The following is a 15,738-nucleotide window of genomic DNA, read 5'->3' as shown; positions in this document are numbered from 1 at the left end:
GTGATGCCCCACACTGAGGGTTGATGGCTGTGCTCTTGGCTGTGGCTTATTTCCAGGCTCTGCTCCTGCTTTTGCATGTGCTTCTCATTCCAAAGTAGGTGCTGTGTATAACCTCTCAAGCAGCAGTTTGGCTGGGCTCCTGGGATGCCCTGGGTTGGGACAGTGCCCAGCTCTGACTCAGTGGCTTCTCTGATGCCTGGCAGTGCAACCTTCCCTCCCCAGCCCTCAGCTTGCAGTGGTGCTGTAGCAAAAAATGTTTTGGACAAGATTGCTCTTTGCTGTCTAGGATGGGTGAAAACAGCCCATAGACCTAAGCTGCTGCTGTATTTCCTGGAATTTCTTGCTGTTTTCTGGGATACCCACACCTGGCTGTAGTCAGGGGTGAGCTTGGTGACCTGTTGCTCTAGCTTTGTAGCAGCCCTAGGTGGCTTCATGCCTCAGAGCTGAGGGCATGGACAGGGGAGATTAGAGCAAGGTGAGCTACAAACAAATGGGGAGGAGGGGAAAAGCAGGAGTTGTAGATAGGTGGCAGAAACAGTGGCTAGATGGCACCTTTCTGCCTCTGAGTTGGAATTTCAAGGTTGATAGTTTTCTGGAGAAAAATATATATTGGTGCAAGTTCTGCAGCATGGCTGCTGGTTGCCCTGTGGAGGCTTTGTCATCATCTACCAGCGGGTGAGCATGGAGAAGGGGTAGGGTGCTTTGCTCAGTTCCTTCTTCTTTCTGGGGAGGAAAAGGGAGACTATTAATTCAGCCTACATGAGGGTCTGTCTGTTTAGATCAGGCTGAATATAGCAAATGATTTGGGAAGTTTGTGGCTTGGTGAGCTTAAAGAGAAGAAGAAACAAGGGCACCATGGCTTGATGGGGCTAGACCTATACCTTGTTTTGCTTTCAAGAGCAGAAGAGTAGGGAAATGTTTGTGGCCCAAGGAGCCTATGCAGGGTTACAAAAACCTGAGTGTTTTCCAGTTTACTGAGAATGATGCTGTCTTGCTGTTTACACATTCAGAAAGAAGTTCTAGCCAGAAAAAATGAGAATATAGCACCAGATGCAACATTAACACGCTGCCTCTTACTAGCTATATCCTGAAGTCCTTACGCTTTTCATGACTATGCTCATTTCCAAACATACAGCAGAGTTAGGAGGCATGTCTAGCCAGAGAGTTGAAATATATATGCTTATTAAAAGATGGTTCAAAAACTTGGTGAGAAAGCTACTTTTAGTGAAGTAAAGCACAAACCCACACAGGGATCTCATGACTAGGAAGTGGTCATTCACAAGGCACCCTAAAAGGAAGAGTCTTCTCCAGGGAGAGCTGTATTTGGGGTTTGAAACGGCCAGGAGGTGTTCTTGGAGTTGTAGGGTGGTTCTCTGAAACTATTGGTATAGCTCCATAAAGTTTTTCCAGTTTTGCTTTATTCCTATCCTCTAACTCTTCTGTGTTCCTGCTGAAAGCACAGCTTTCTCTCTTTGGTTTTCTCCATGTTATTCTTGTTGGTATTCAGTGTTGAATATTGAAGGAAACTGTGACACAGCCTGGAGCTTGTTATTAAGTCCAAATATTAATAACAAGCAGCCTGTCACACACGTGTGGTCAAAACCCATATCGGGGGAAAAGACGGGGGTGCTCTCTGCCCCTCAGGCAGCACTGGTGCTTCTCTCTGGGCAAGATGTGCAACCCCAGGTTACACGTGTGCCAGGTCAGGTAACGTAGCATTAAAACCATGGTTTGTGATGCACCAAGTAGGCAACGAGCCCCTCTTCCCCTCCTTTTTTCATCCTCAAGGAGAAGTAGGATATGACTCAACGCTTTCCCCAAGGCTGCTGAGGCCTCACCCAGGAGCTGCAACCCCAGCTGAGCCCCGTACAGCACCAAACTCTCTTCTGCCCCTGCTTCTGTCTCTTAGCAAGGCATGGGGAGCCCAAGCACCAGCTGGAGTGCCAGCTGCCTCCCCATGCCCACAAAACCCCACGAGGGCCCAGTGTGGCTGTGCAGACAGGGAGGCACGGGGAGCAAGCCAGCTGGCTTTTCAAGTTGCCCCAGCCCTATGGGCTGGTGGAGAACATGGGGCCCTGCGAGCAGTGCTGGCCTGGTGCCGGAGACACCCTGGGGATGCAGGCAGGCACGTTTTCCAGGGATCAGCGCCAGGCTGGTGTGAGGGAAAGCCTCTTCAGCCCCTGCATGTTCGTGTGGGGGTGGGTCCTCGTGTGCCCTCCGTCAGCATCCCTGCGGGACAGCCTGTCCCCGGCCTGCAGCCGGCCACGTCAGCTCCACGGCTGGTTTTTCCAGCCTGGGAAGGTGGCGGCTCCAAAGTAGGTCAACAAAATTTGGCTAATCAAGGAGAGCTGTCTCCCTCTGCAGGTGAGTGTGAAGTCACCCTGGTTGTGGGAGGATCGCGGCAAGGACGGCTCCTTGAAGGCTCCGGGATTTTGACTCATTCCATCATTAAATGGCAGTGAGCAAAGAGCATCGGGTGAAGAAGCTTCCTTGCACCTCTGTGCCAGCAGATCTTTCTGGCTGGTGCAGGAGCCTGGGCATGGCTCAGCCCCAGCCAATTGCCCACCATGGGCTAGCTCTGCCCATGGTCCTCTCCCCAGGGGTCCCCATACCCTTTTTTATCCTCTTGAGGTTGCAGGCAATGCCTTCCTTGGATGCTTCTCCTTGTTCTTTCCAACCTCATCCTTTCTAAGCCCTTCATCCATTCCCACTCGTCTTCCTCTCAATAGCCTCTTCAAACCAATTGCTGGGTTTGGCTGAGCTAAACTAAATTTCTGGAAAGCCTCTTATGTACGGCTGCTCAGTCACAGACACAAGCATTGCTAAGGCTGTGGTTTTAACTCTTAAGCTATCTGGGTATTTAGTCTCAGAGTAATAACGGAAAGCAATTATAGACTTTATTGCTCTTAGGCCATTAGCAAAAGCTTGTTCTCATGCTCCTCACCTTCCATCTGAGCCTGCTTACCCCCAGCAAGGCCCTTCTACCCGCTGTTATTAAAGACCATGTGGGATGCAGCTGGGGCTGGTTCTTTCTGGGCTTTTTGCAGGTAGCCTTGGTGCTAGCAGTAGCAGTTATGCCTGTATGGTAATCCTCCTAAGGAGAACTTTTGAATTATAATTTAATATAAGGCCTTTTTATCGGTGTTATGATAGTGCTGCCGTTGGCTAACCTAATCCCTGTCTTAATTAATAGGTGCTCCTGTAAGGCAAGCTCTTCTGAAATGGGTTCTGATGTAAAACTTGCTGATCTCAGTATGAAGCTTTATAGAAAAGAGATTTCTTCTCTTATTCGTAGTTCTGGAAGACTAGAATGAGCCTGCTTGATTGTGAAGAGGTAAGCGTGTTCAACGTGGTACATAGAACCAGTTAACAACAGTTTAAAGGAAAGATGATTTTTTGTATTTATCAAATCTGAGAGAATGAAGAAGCTTGGAGGACAGAGGGTAACCAGAATGTTCGTGGGCATGGGCAGCCCTGTATATTTAATGTCTTGTTAGGAAAGCGAATCAAGAATTGAAAAACAATAGCTAAACTGTTCTTGGAAGCACCCTAGGTTAACCTGCATATATTGTTAAAGCAAAACAAAATAAAACATATATTATATGTTCTGTAAGTAGTAAACAGTATTGTAATTCAAATTACATGAGTTCAATAGAGGCTTCAGCTGGAGTTAAGCTTCAGTGCCCTTTGTGCTAAGCTTTGGGTGAGGTGGTCTCTCAGTAATGGTGGATTTGGGACTCTAGACAGTGAAACTTCTTAATGACTATGCACTGAACCCACCAATCACATGTGGGGTTTTCTATTAAGGCCAGTCTTTTTAAAATCTAAACTAATAGCAAAGAAGTGTTGAGTAGTCAATTTTCATTAAAAACAAAGTGACGAGAAGCTGAGTGCCTCAGTGATAACAGAAGATGGGCCGGCCATCTTTATTGCTAAAAATAAATTGCTTTGCTTTTTTCTTTCTTGCTTTTGCCCCCTGGATTGGCAGAGTGAGGAATGGTACAGAAGACCTGTGTGTTGGCAGGAGATGCATTAACAAAGCTGAGTAACTACAGATAGTAAAACAATTAGCAGAGTCAGGATCAGGGCTAGGGGAGTACTTCTTTCTCATTCAGCCTTAATTCCTCTGATTTAAATTGGTAACATTTTAGTCCCATTTCTGTTGCCAGCATTTTGCTTTCTAGAACTTGCTGAACCTTCATTTTGTGCTCTTTGCTTTGTCTGAGACTCTGTAGTCTTGATGGACTTCAGCTGGAGAAGTCATTTTGTCTGTGTCTGGTGTCAGTGTAACTTCTGCTAGCTGTGAGCCCAGACCCCTTACGTGAGCAGAAGAACAGTGAAGTGAAAAGGGGCTGACACTGAGCCATCAGTAAGGTCTGGCTGTGTGAGTACCAGGGGATACTCTGGCTCTGCAAAACAGGAGGTTTTGTGTTTAGGGTCTGAGAATGCAAGCTGAAAAGCTTTTATGTACCATAACCAACGTAGATGACCACTCATGATGGCAATTTGGTTAATGAGCCTCTTGTTACTGTGCTGTGGTTTGTTTTACTCTCATTCAAAGCACTGAGCATGTTCTGGCTGGGAAAAAAAAAATGATATCTGAATGTTGTGTACAAAGTCTCTCTCTGATGAGTAGTTCAGAAAATACAAATAGGTGCATATGTGCATTCCTGCAGATGTTCTTAACTCAGCCTGGGTTTTGAGATTTCTCTGATGAAGAAGTAGCTGATCAGGCTGTTTAAAGGACACCTTAAATCTTGATCAGAAGTCCTTCAATAGGATTTTTGGTTCAAGAAGCTGGCCCATTTGTTAGGTAGTCAGGTGTACCTGGTCTCCTTCAGCCTCTGTGAATTTCCAGCTGTGAGAACAGACAGTGGCAAATTAAACTGACAAACTGGTCAGGTTCACCAGACTCTGAATACGCATTCTGCTGCTGTTTTCAGGCTGGAGTTTGAAAACATAGCAGCTCTATGCAAAACCTCAGCCACTCGCTCTGTTCACTCACCTTAATCATTGCTTACAAATACCACCAAGCTTACATACAGGCTTCAAAGAACAGAAGGCTGTGTAAATGGTGCACACTACTACACTGCCACTGAGAGAGCTCCATGGAGGTGATTTTTGTCATCAGTGCTTCACATGGGATTTGTAGCTCTTGGTTTAGAGTAAAGAAGCTGCTCTGATAGCATTCATCCTGAGAGCAATCGCTGATTGTGACATCTTTAGATTAATAGCTCCTGATGTCACCATCACTTTTGTGTAACCCTTAGGACATTTGCTATCCCTTTTATTATTATCTCTTTGGAGTATTTTGCAGTGGTAAGAGCAACTAGGTCAAAAGTAACTTGCAGTACTAGTAAGGACTCCAGATGGTGCCTTCTGAGAAGGCTCCTCCTTACATTCAGTGAATCTGCTTTGGTTTTGTCCTGTTTGGGAAACAGTCTTGAATGGCAGTGAGTTCCACAGAAACAGTCTTTTGGAGTACAAATGCATCAAAGAGGAAATACTTCGGCTAGCTTTCTGTAAAACTGTTCTCCAGCTTTCAGATCTCCATCTTTCTTGATTATCATACACAACCTCCAGAAGGTCTGTACGAAATGCTGTGCAGGGAGGCTCTGATACAGATATGGGGGCTTCTTCTTGTGGCTGTGTCTTGCTGGGGCAAAGAGACCTTGTGGCTGAGCTGTGTCTTTTAGTGACTGCCAGCCAACACCATCCAGGGAGCTGCAAGGCAGGACTATTTCCTCTGGTACTGGGCAGAAGTAAAAAACTTCTGTTTCACAAAAAAAAAACTTCTGTTTCACAAAAAAACTTTTGTTTCACAAAACTGTTTGTATTGGCCTGAGACTGGGGAAGCAGAAGGAAGAGAGGGATGGCCTGCCTGCAAGGAGCAGGGGATCCTCTGTCCTCCTTGGGCCTGAACCCCCTGTTTCTCCCAGAGGAAAAGGGCTCAGGGAGGAGCACAGTCGGTCTCCTGCCTGCCTTTGCTTCCGAGAAGTGAAGAGCTCCACGCACTGGGCGATGCCTCCCTGCACATTCACGGGCTTCTGCTCCCCTCTAATGGCCAAGGAGGTGAGAGGCCCTTGCTGGAGACCGTGCTCTCAGGGCTCTGGTGCCAGAGGGTGCCTGTGTGTCACCCAGCTCTGCTGGGCATCTCTGAATCCTCCGAGTCAGTGATTCCTGCTGCCTACACCAGTGGATGAAGCCCTCGGACTCTGATATTTACTGGGTAGCCCTTCCCTCGGTTGGGAAACAAGTCATGTCCAGCACCTGCATCTCACCCAAACAGCTGTAAGACGTCTCTGGCAGACTGGTGTTTATGAGGCCTCGATGTACCTGGTAATGTGTGTTTGTATGCTCAGAGCTTTGGTGTTAAGAGAGCTCCTCTGTTTATTGTGTTGTATGATCTGCTGTTGCCTTTTTTAAAATAAAAATAATAATAATAATAATAAAAAAGCTGTTCATTGCTGCCTACATTTTGTTCTGAATATCATTTTGAAATGCCAAAAATGTAAGAAAGACCTCATTTTACATCAGCATCTAAGGATTATGTGGGCATAAGCTTTGCATTAGCTGAATGCTAGCATAGTACTCAGGGTAATTCCTCGAGCATCTTCTGACAAACTCTTTGTTGCAACGTGTTTTAAATGCATTTTTTAAAAAGGTTCATTTTCAAAGTTAGGGAGTCTGCCAGGAGCAGCCATTTGTTTCCTTATCCTCACTGTTCCGCCCACTTCAACTGTATAGGTGTAACAAAGTCATGGTTTGCCTGCCATGCTCTCTCTCTTGGGGTAAAAAGGCATTTTGATAATTTTTGATCACAAAGGTTGTTCTTTGCTTTCATAATGTGATGGAGAAGCTGCCCTGGGATGGCTCACAGTAGTACAAGGCAGTTAGCTCTCTTGGGTCAAGACTGTGTCCAGCTAATGATCAATAATACCCTGCCACTCTTATGCAAGTAATTTTATCTGTGATGTTAATGATAAGGGAAGTCCTTGGCAGAAAGCAGGTGAGATGATTGTCTGGAGATCTGCATTGGCTAACTGGAATAGCACTACTCTGTAGTAAGTTAATAAACACTCCAAGATTTCACATCCAGACCATTATATAAAAGATTCAACAGGGATGGGTCTGGGGGTGTTTCCTCTTTGGCTCAAAAGTGAGCTGCTATCAAAGCGTGCCACTGCATCACCCACGCACCCATTAGGGACAGCTCAGGTCGCCCCTGTCTGAGGGGAAGGATGGCAGTACCTGCCCACGGCCAGTTTCTTGGAGTGGCCAATGTGGAGCGGAGTCTAACAGGAGCTTAACAGGTGGAGTGGCTCGGGCATAGGCAGCTGTTTCTCCACGTTCTTCCATGCCACATGCAAGCAAAAGCTTTTCCTGTGTAAATTGTAGCATCATCCTTTTCAACAAACAAACAAAAATTAGTAGCTTTTGACCATGGCAGCTAAAGATTGGAGTGCAGGAGAACTCGGCAAAGTATTATTACACAATTCTTGTAAAGAGAGACATGACTATGAGGGCTATGTTCCTGGAAAGATGATGCCCGAATTGCAAGCTCAGGTACAGCTGGCTCAGCAAGCCCTCTCACTGTGCAGATGCAGCCCAATTTTATACATACTGAGCAAATGATCGGTCTTGGCAAGGTTTCAGAAGATGTTTCAGTTTTCAGACTATGGCCTAAGAAACCACTAGGGCTTCGAGTGTCCAGCACAGAGATAACTGGGTACAGGTTCTCCGCAGGCTGCGTGTCTGTGTGTGATTTGGGTGCCAGTGCCACCAGAGGAGCCCGCACCATGGCAGGGAGTTACGTACGAGGGCATCGAGTGCACCCTCAGTAAGTTCGCAGATGACACCAAGTTAGGTGCGTGTGTCGATCTGCTTGAGTGTAGGAAAGCTCTGCAGGAGGATCTGGATAAGCTGCACCGATGGGCTGAGGTCAACTGCATGAAGTTCAACAAGGCCAAGTGCCGGGTCCTGCACCTGGGGCGCAATAAACCCAAGCAGAGCTACAGGCTGGGAGAGGAATGGTTGGAAAGCTGCCAGGCAGAGAAGGACCTGGGAGTGATGGTGGATAGTCAGCTGAATATGAGCCAGCAGTGTGCTCAGGTGGCCAAGAAGGCCAACGGCATCCTGGCTTGTATCAGGAACAGTGTGACCAGCAGGGCTAGGGAGGTGATCGTCCCCCTGTACTCAGCTCTGGTGAGGCCGCACCTCGAGTACTGTGTTCAGTTTTGGGCCCCTCGCTACAAGAAGGACATGGAGGTGCTTGAGCGGGTGCAGAGAAGGGCAACAAAGCTGGTGAGGGGCCTGGAGAACAAGTCCTACGAGGAGCGGCTGAGGGAGCTGGGCTTGTTCAGCCTGGAGAAAGAGGAGGCTCAGGGGCGACCTTATCGCTCTTTATAGGTACCTCAAGGGAGGCTGTAGTGAGGTGGGGGTTGGCCTGTTCTCCCACGTGCCTGGTGACAGGACGAGGGGGAATGGGCTTAAGTTGAGCCAGGGGAGTTTTAGGTTAGATGTTAGGAAGAACTTCTTCACTGAAAGGGTTGTGAGGCACTGGAACAGGCTGCCCAGAGAAGTGGTGGAGTCACCATCCCTGGAGGTCTTTAAAAGACGTTTAGATGTAGAGCTTAGGGAAATGGTTTAGTGGGGACTGTTAGCGTTAGGTCAGAGGTTGGACTCGATGACCTTGAGGTCTCTTCCAACCTAGAAAATTCTGTGATTCTGTGATTCTGTACCCGCTGGCTGCACCGGTGCCTTGGTTTTGGGTGCGGTGCCAACTGTGGGGCAGCCAAACCGGCCCAGCTCTGGAGGCTGGGTAGGGGTTTCCTGAGGGAAATGGTGGGAGATGGAGGACCGCCGGGTGCCCGAGGGGGCCGGCTCCAGCTCCGCCTCGGTCCCCGAGGGCACCCAGCCGGGCGGAGCCGGGGCCGCCCCGGGGCGGTGCCGGTGCCCGGGGGGACGCGGGGCTTGGCACGGCTCGGAACAGCGCGGCACGGCTCGGAACGGGCGGCATGGCGCTGGGCTTCAACCTGTCGGCGCTGCCGCCGCTGCGGGAGTACGAGCTGGAGCGGAGCTTCGACGAGCGGGAGGCGCTGGGCTGGATGCGGGATAACTGGTGGGTGAGCGCCCGGCGGCGGGGCTCGTCCTGCTGGGAGAGCCGCTCGGCTCCCTGCCTGCCCTCAATGTGCCATTGTTCCCCCCGCGGCAAAGGAGACGGCAGCGAGCAGCCTCCTCGCCATCACCGCGGGGCTCTTGTTTGAGCTGTTTCTTCGCTGGTTTCTTTGGGGATTTCTTGCTCTACCCCTTCATGCGCATCCGTACGGAAGCGAGCTGAGTAATGAAGGACCACACCAGGTTTAGCTGTGTCTCCTCCTTAAGCTTATTCCACCTTTTGAAGTGCCAGGGGCAGATCTCGTTTACTTTTCTTGTTGCTCACCGTAAGGATTTGCAGTTTTCTTTCCCTCGTAACACCTTTAACAAATACACCTCCGCAGCCTGTCCCTTTCCTTGCAGAGGAACCCCCAGCAAGCCACCTCGCTTCTCACAATGCCTTGCTTGTTTGCTGGGCTTGCTTCGTAGCCCATCCACGTGATGCCCTTGACTTGCTGCTGTTTTTCTGTTCCTAGAGCTCAGGGTTGACTCTCTTACCCTAAGTAAATGTATTTGGGCTTTCCATTTAGGCAAGATGTTCTCAGCACTTGCATTTAATCACTGATGGCTATATTGATCGCTGTCCTGCTTCCAGCAGTGCTAGGCACCTGTGCAATTCTGTATTTTGGGGTGCACAGCCTGTTAGGTGCTTGAGCACCGGGAGAAAGGGCAATTTTCCCTTTCTCAGCCTTCTCTCCAGCTGGAGGAAGCCTTTCTCTCTGCATTTTTTCCCCTTTACATGTGATGCTTCTGATTGTGTTAGGCTGAAAACCTCTGTGGATGAAATCTGAAAGGAACAGAGCCTGGCCCCAGCTGAAGCATCATCATACCCTGGGCTTCAGGGGCAAGAAGCAAAATTTGGATGCAGGAGCAGCGATTGTAATGGGACAGAGAGATGTGGTGGCTCAGAGGTGGGGCTGCAGTGGAACAGTCTGGGATCTGCAGCTTTAACAGCCTGTGGGCTGGAGGAGGGAGGATGGAGGACGGGTCAGAGGGCTGCTCAGGCAGAGCTTTGTGCCTCTGCGTGGGGCTTGCAGCTGCTGGCACAGCAGGGAGGCCTGGAGGAGGGCAGGCTCGCCCCAAAGGGATCTCACTGATGGCCAGCTTGGGCTTCCAGAGGGCAGCAGGCTCGCTCCCTGTGCAGCTTCACCCCACTGGCGAGCAGCCCACGAGCCGGGAAGGGGCAAGGTACAAAGGTGGGAGTGCAGTGACCCAGTCTGGCACTAGCTGCTTGTTTAGGAGCTGCCTAACTCTGCTGGAGAGCGGGGCTAAGAAACCAGCTCTCACCTGACCTAGTGTCCTTCACGTCACTGCCCCGAGTGCCCCTTATGGTCAGCGTATGTCATGGGGTGAGGGCAGCTAGAGGACTTCAAGAGCCCGCTTGGGTGTTTGCACAGCGCTCCTGTGGCTCTTAAACGTGGGGTACCTGGAGCAGCTGTGGGTTGGGCAGGAGACCCGGATGGTGCTGGGAACCCAATATCCCTTCCTCTTTGCAACCTGTTATGATGGCACGTGCCCCTGAGAAAGCCACACGGTGCTTGAGAAGATGGGCTGGTCTGTAGCGAACACAGGCTGTCAGGGGCCAAACCCAGGCACTTACCAGCCATGAGCTGCTGTGAGGAGGGCTGGGGACCTCACAGCAGGCTGCTGGCTGGATTTCCCACACTGTCATGTAGAGAATGGCACAATGATGGGTTTGCTGGCTGGAGCTGGGCTCCTGAGTCCATGGGGTTGTGATTTCTTAGGATAACTATTCATCAGAGTGGGCGCCCTTCTCCAAGGAGGAAAGGACTGGAAATGCAGAGCAGCTCCCTGGAGCCCCTTTAATGAGATGTGGTTGCCCAAGCTGACTTAAGGTTGCTCTGTAGCTTACTCAAGCTGTGGCTTGTGTTCCAGGAATGTCTGAGCCCAAATCAGCTGGTGCTCTCCTCCTTTCCCTAGTGTACCAGCAGGAAGATTAGCTCCTGCAGCCACGCCTCACTTCCTTGGTAAGCATAAGTTTTGAAGGAGGCTTGACCACTTCCCTGAAGTATGTGGAAACCTTCCTTGCCCTTTTGCTTTTCTCAGTGGCAGTGTGGGCAGAGCTTGTTGCAGTGCTCAGGGTCATCCGCTCATTGAACTTGTGCCTCTCTGTCGGACACACTGCCGTGAACTCTTGTCGCTGGGCTCTGGGCTGCCAAACCTGCACCAGCCAAGGTCTCATCCGTGTACCTGCTCCTCCGGGACTCTGCTGCTCACCCTGTGTGCGATAGTCAGGCTGTCAGGGCCAGGCTGCAGCTGTGGGTCTGTCCCTCTGCTTCCTTCTCTTCCCAGTGTCATTTGCCCCCACGGCATGATGCAGCATTGCTGCAGCTGGGGGGAACAGCCTGCAGCTCAGCATGTGCCCCATGATGGGCCCCGGGCATGACCCAAGGTGTGTAAAGGAACAAAACACATCCACCTGTCTGCTTGGGGTCCTGCCCGCAGCTTGCCACATCCTTGTCCTGCTGGGTCCTGCGGGGGCCTCCTGGCTGTGGCAGCTCCCTTTCTCCTCTGCCATCCCCAGGGTTTAACTTGCTCCCTGGCAGGAGATGTTTTATTTCTTGGGGAGAGCTCTGCCGGGGCTGTCAAAGTCCTGCTGCAAACGAGACACCAGTCTGGCTCTTTCTTTCCCTGACTGCTCCCTCTGCTTTCCTTGCAGGCGGAAGTCCTTCTTCTTCTCTGCGGCTTATGTGATGCTGATCTTTGGAACCCAGCACTTCATGAAGGAGCGGAGGGGCTACAAGCTGCGCGCACCACTGACCCTCTGGTCCCTTGGGCTGGCCTTGTTCAGGTAAAAGCCTGGCACTACCTGCCAAGTTCTAGCTCTGATTTCTTAAAAAAAAATAAATAAATAAAATTAAATTCCCCCATGCAAGAGAGGAACATCCATCTAAAATAGTTTTTTGGTGCTGGCTCGCTACAGTGATGGTGAGAACGCTGCAGCCCATGCTCCGTAATTAAGCAGGTGGACTCCTTGTCTCCAACATTGCCCTCATCTCCACACCTCTTCAGGCTTGGGGGAGAGAACAAACCAAGACGAATACCTTGCTGCACACGAACTCCAGAGCAGGCTCTCTGCCCATGTGTGCTAGTTGGCTGGGGTCAAGTCTAAGGGTCACTGGTTGCCCTCGTGGCAGTGGTCTGTAAAATCACAACTTGTGTGGACAGAGGGGTCAGGGAATGACTGCTCGTGGCCTGTTTCGAGATGAGCTTACGCAAATGAAATGTGCAGGCTGATAGCAAAGAAAAGGTGGTTTTTGTTTTTTTTTCCTTGTAATCTGCTAAATTATAGGAACTGCCCACTAATGGAGGCTGTAAATGGTAAAAGCATACCTGGATTCAAAAGAGAACTAAATAAGTATCTCTTGACAGATTTTTGTTCTTTTTCTTGTGAAATGTGAAGGCCTCATCTCACGCCTGGGGACCATGAACCGCAGGCTGGTGGAAAATGTGAGAGGAAATGGGGACAGAAAGGATGACTTTGCCCTGTTTGTGTTCTCCCTGAGCATGCACCGTTGGCCTCTGTTAAGAGACAGGATACCAGCACAGCTGCCCCCCTGTTAGACCAAACGCGGCAGTTCTCACCCTTGCATGCCTTCTCAAGCAGTGGAAGCAGAGGCTGTATGAGAGGGAGTGCTCTTTGCTGCTCAGCCCTCCTGCTGCTGCTGTGGGATGCAACAGTTTGTTCAGACATCCCTGAGGCTGCCCTGAGCTGGATGGAGTTAGCCAAATGTTCCTGGGTGCAGAGCTGCATGAGGATCCTGTGGTGAGTTGGGCACAGCCTTCAGATCTCTGGTTTTCTTGCAGTGCCATAGGCTCCCATCGGACCTGGAAGCACATGGCCTCCATCACATCTTCCATGGGATTCAAGCAGTCGGTGTGTGATCAGTCCTTCTACGTCCACCACGTCTCTAAGCTTTGGGCCTACTTATTTGCACTGAGCAAAGTCCTGGAACTGGGTGAGTCTGAAACCTCCCCCTGTGCAATGTGCTCAGAACTCCTTCACTTTCATAGGTAGTTATTTTTTTTCACAGGTGTCTGTCCAAATGCTACTCAGGGAAGGGGGCTGTCTAACCTTGCACACTGCTCGTTTTCTTGCTTCCTGTTGCTCGACCCTATACATCCTCATGTCTTCTTTCTGCAGGGATGCAGCCTGGGGTTATTGCCCTGGTTTCAGTCCCCCAGGCCAACAGGCGATTCTGCAGTGGGAAGCCTGCGGCCAGGGGGCAGCGGCAGGCAGGGCAGTGCTGGGAGCACCTGGGCAGCCTGTGGGGATTCCTCACATCGGCCCTGAGGGAGCTTGCTTTGCTGGAGCAGGAATTGCTGGAAAGTTTGTGGCAATGTTTTGGTTGGCAGGTGCCAAGTCTGTTAGAAGGAAAAGCGCTTGCAGCACTGCACAGAAGGGTTGAATGTGTCAGTGGAAAGTTTCTTCCCTACAAACCATGGGTGCCTACATGGGCTTTATTGGTGCAGACACATCCAATGTGAAGCTAGGTTTTGGTGGGCTCAAACCAGGGGATGTCTTTAGCATTGCAGCTCACTCGTTCTGCTTCACCTGAAAACGTGCACAACTGCTGTGATTTACCTGACTAACGATGCACCTCTCCCCCGTCCCAAGGCGACACCGTGTTCATCGTTCTCCGGAAGCAGAAGCTCATCTTCCTCCACTGGTACCACCACATCGCCACGCTCATCTACGCCTGGTACGCCTACAAGGAGATGGTGCCTGGCGGCGGCTGGTTCACCGTCATGAACTTCAGCGTGCACACGTTCATGTACTCCTACTACTCCGTGCGAGCTGCAGGCTTTCGGGTGCCCCGCTACATCGCCATGACCATCACCGTTTCACAGATCCTGCAGATGCTGATAGCCGTAATACTGAATGTCTTACTTGTCTTTTGGATGGAGGATAAGGTCTGCCCTGTCACCTGGTCAAACATTTCCATTTCATTCCTGATATACTTCAGTTACTTGGTGCTCTTCTGCAACTTCTTCTTCAAGGCTTACCTGACAGGCACCCAGAAATCAAAGGGGGAATAAAACTGGGGAGGGAGGAATTGGCTGGGGTGGAGGGAGGGAGGGAGGGAGGGAGAGGGAAGGAGGAACTTTTAATTCCTGGCTGGAGCTCAGGCACCTGATGGGGCTGGGGTGATGAGGGCCACTGTGGATGAAAGCCTTCAGATTAAATTGAGCAGTGACCTCTGGCCTGTCCTTGCAGCAGTGACTCCCCAGAGGGGGATGTGGGTTGTTGTAGGCTGGCAGTGCCAGGACAGGGGTGTAGTTGGGGGCTGGAGACCCTCTTGCCCATAGCAAACTGTGCCCTGGGCAGGCAGCAGAGCCTGAGTGGCCTCTCTTCACCCCAGCTGCTCACAGAGCACAGTAATTGTCACTGAAAAGCAACACCAACCTCTGAGCTGAGCCCTGGCAATGCCTGGTTTAATGCCTTATGTGATCTGCTGTAAATGCTGAATGCACCAACACAGGTCGAAACACCACCTCCTGTCCGGCTGCACCCAGAAGCACATAAATGCTAGCGGCTGCCACCCCGAGGGTCACCGAGTGGTGTGACCTGTCTGGCTGCTGCCGGGGAGCTGAGCAGAGCCAGCCCTGGCTGGCCTGTGGAGCGAGGCACTGCCCGTGGTCACCCCAAGGGACAGCCCCGGGGCTGGGAGGCAGCAGGGCCCAAAAACTCAGGGTGCATCGGGAACTGCTGCTGTCACGTGTAAAAATGACTAATAAATGCTGTTGCGTATGGGTTGATTATCTGATACCTTTTTCATGCCTGGGCTGTGGGAGAAGCATTGCTTTCCCCATCTGCATCCTGCTGGTTTGGCCACAGCAAGGTACCAGCAGGCTGTCCCTTCGCGCTCCCTCTTCTGCCGTCACGGGCAGCTGGACCTGCTGCCTTGGTCTTTTTGCTCATCACCGTGAAACTGGGAATGATCATGATAAAAGCAAAAATGAGGTGTTTGTGTTACCAGCAGACCCAACCACGTGGCTGTTTGAGGACCCCGTGCTATATCCACAGAACCTTGGAGCCTGTCCCTGGGTGGCAGCAGCCGCTAGGTGACACCACCTCACCTGCTTTTACAGGGGGCTGCCAGGGGGCTGCGGGATGGGACCGTGCTGCTGTCCCTGGGTGGGGACAGCCCAGCACGGGGCTTTGCTGCTGGAGGGCCCCTCTGGCAGGGACAGCTCGCCCGAGCCGGCTCCTGGCAGCACCACGCTACTGCTGACCCCACGTAGCCAGCAAACGCTTTGGGCTGCAAGGAATCCTCTCCAGTTTTAATGTTACTTAGGTGCCCGTGCAGAAATTTGGACTTTGGCTGGGGTGTTGCTGGCTAGAGGTGGTGAGGGAACTTACCCACCCCAAGCGTTTTCCCATGCCTGGATGCAGCCAGGTGCCCCAAGGCAATTATCGACAGGAATTGTCGACAGGAATTAGCTCCATCTCTCGCTACCTGAGCTATTAAACATCTCCAGCAGGAGCTTGGACGTTCACACGCAGCCTGCAGTTTGGAGCTGTGATACCAGACCATGGTAAAAGCTGGCATGCACCAA

The 15,738-nt window shown here is 51.0% G+C and overlaps 1 protein-coding gene across 1 annotated transcript; it reads left to right on the top strand.

The window, feature by feature from the left end:
* Nucleotides 1-8,980: 8,980 nt before the first annotated feature.
* Nucleotides 8,981-14,228, top strand: ELOVL3 (ELOVL fatty acid elongase 3). Its single transcript, XM_082765397.1, has 4 exons — nucleotides 8,981-9,121; nucleotides 11,837-11,968; nucleotides 12,985-13,136; nucleotides 13,796-14,228. The coding sequence occupies exons 1-4, from the start codon at nucleotides 9,018-9,020 to the stop codon at nucleotides 14,215-14,217; spliced, it is 810 nt and encodes a 269-aa protein (XP_082621523.1). The 5' UTR covers nucleotides 8,981-9,017; the 3' UTR covers nucleotides 14,218-14,228.
* Nucleotides 14,229-15,738: the final 1,510 nt, after the last annotated feature.

This window comes from Aythya marila (assembly GCF_965140915.1).
Source record: "Aythya marila genome assembly, chromosome: 7".
NCBI lineage: Eukaryota > Metazoa > Chordata > Aves > Anseriformes > Anatidae > Aythya > Aythya marila.
The sequence above is the reverse complement of the archived record's forward strand: the minus strand, read 5'-3'. Positions and strand labels throughout refer to the sequence as shown.

Bases quoted from the DNA above. Each gene is read 5' to 3' on its own strand.
- ELOVL3 (XM_082765397.1), top strand. From the start codon at position 9,018: ATGGCGCTGGGCTTCAACCTGTCGGCGCTGCCGCCGCTGCGGGAGTAC. The intron at 9,122-11,836 runs GTGGGTGAGCGC...CTTTCCTTGCAG, and splicing joins GGCTGGATGCGGGATAACTG to GCGGAAGTCCTTCTTCTTCT. The intron at 11,969-12,984 runs GTAAAAGCCTGG...GTTTTCTTGCAG, and splicing joins CTTGGGCTGGCCTTGTTCAG to TGCCATAGGCTCCCATCGGA.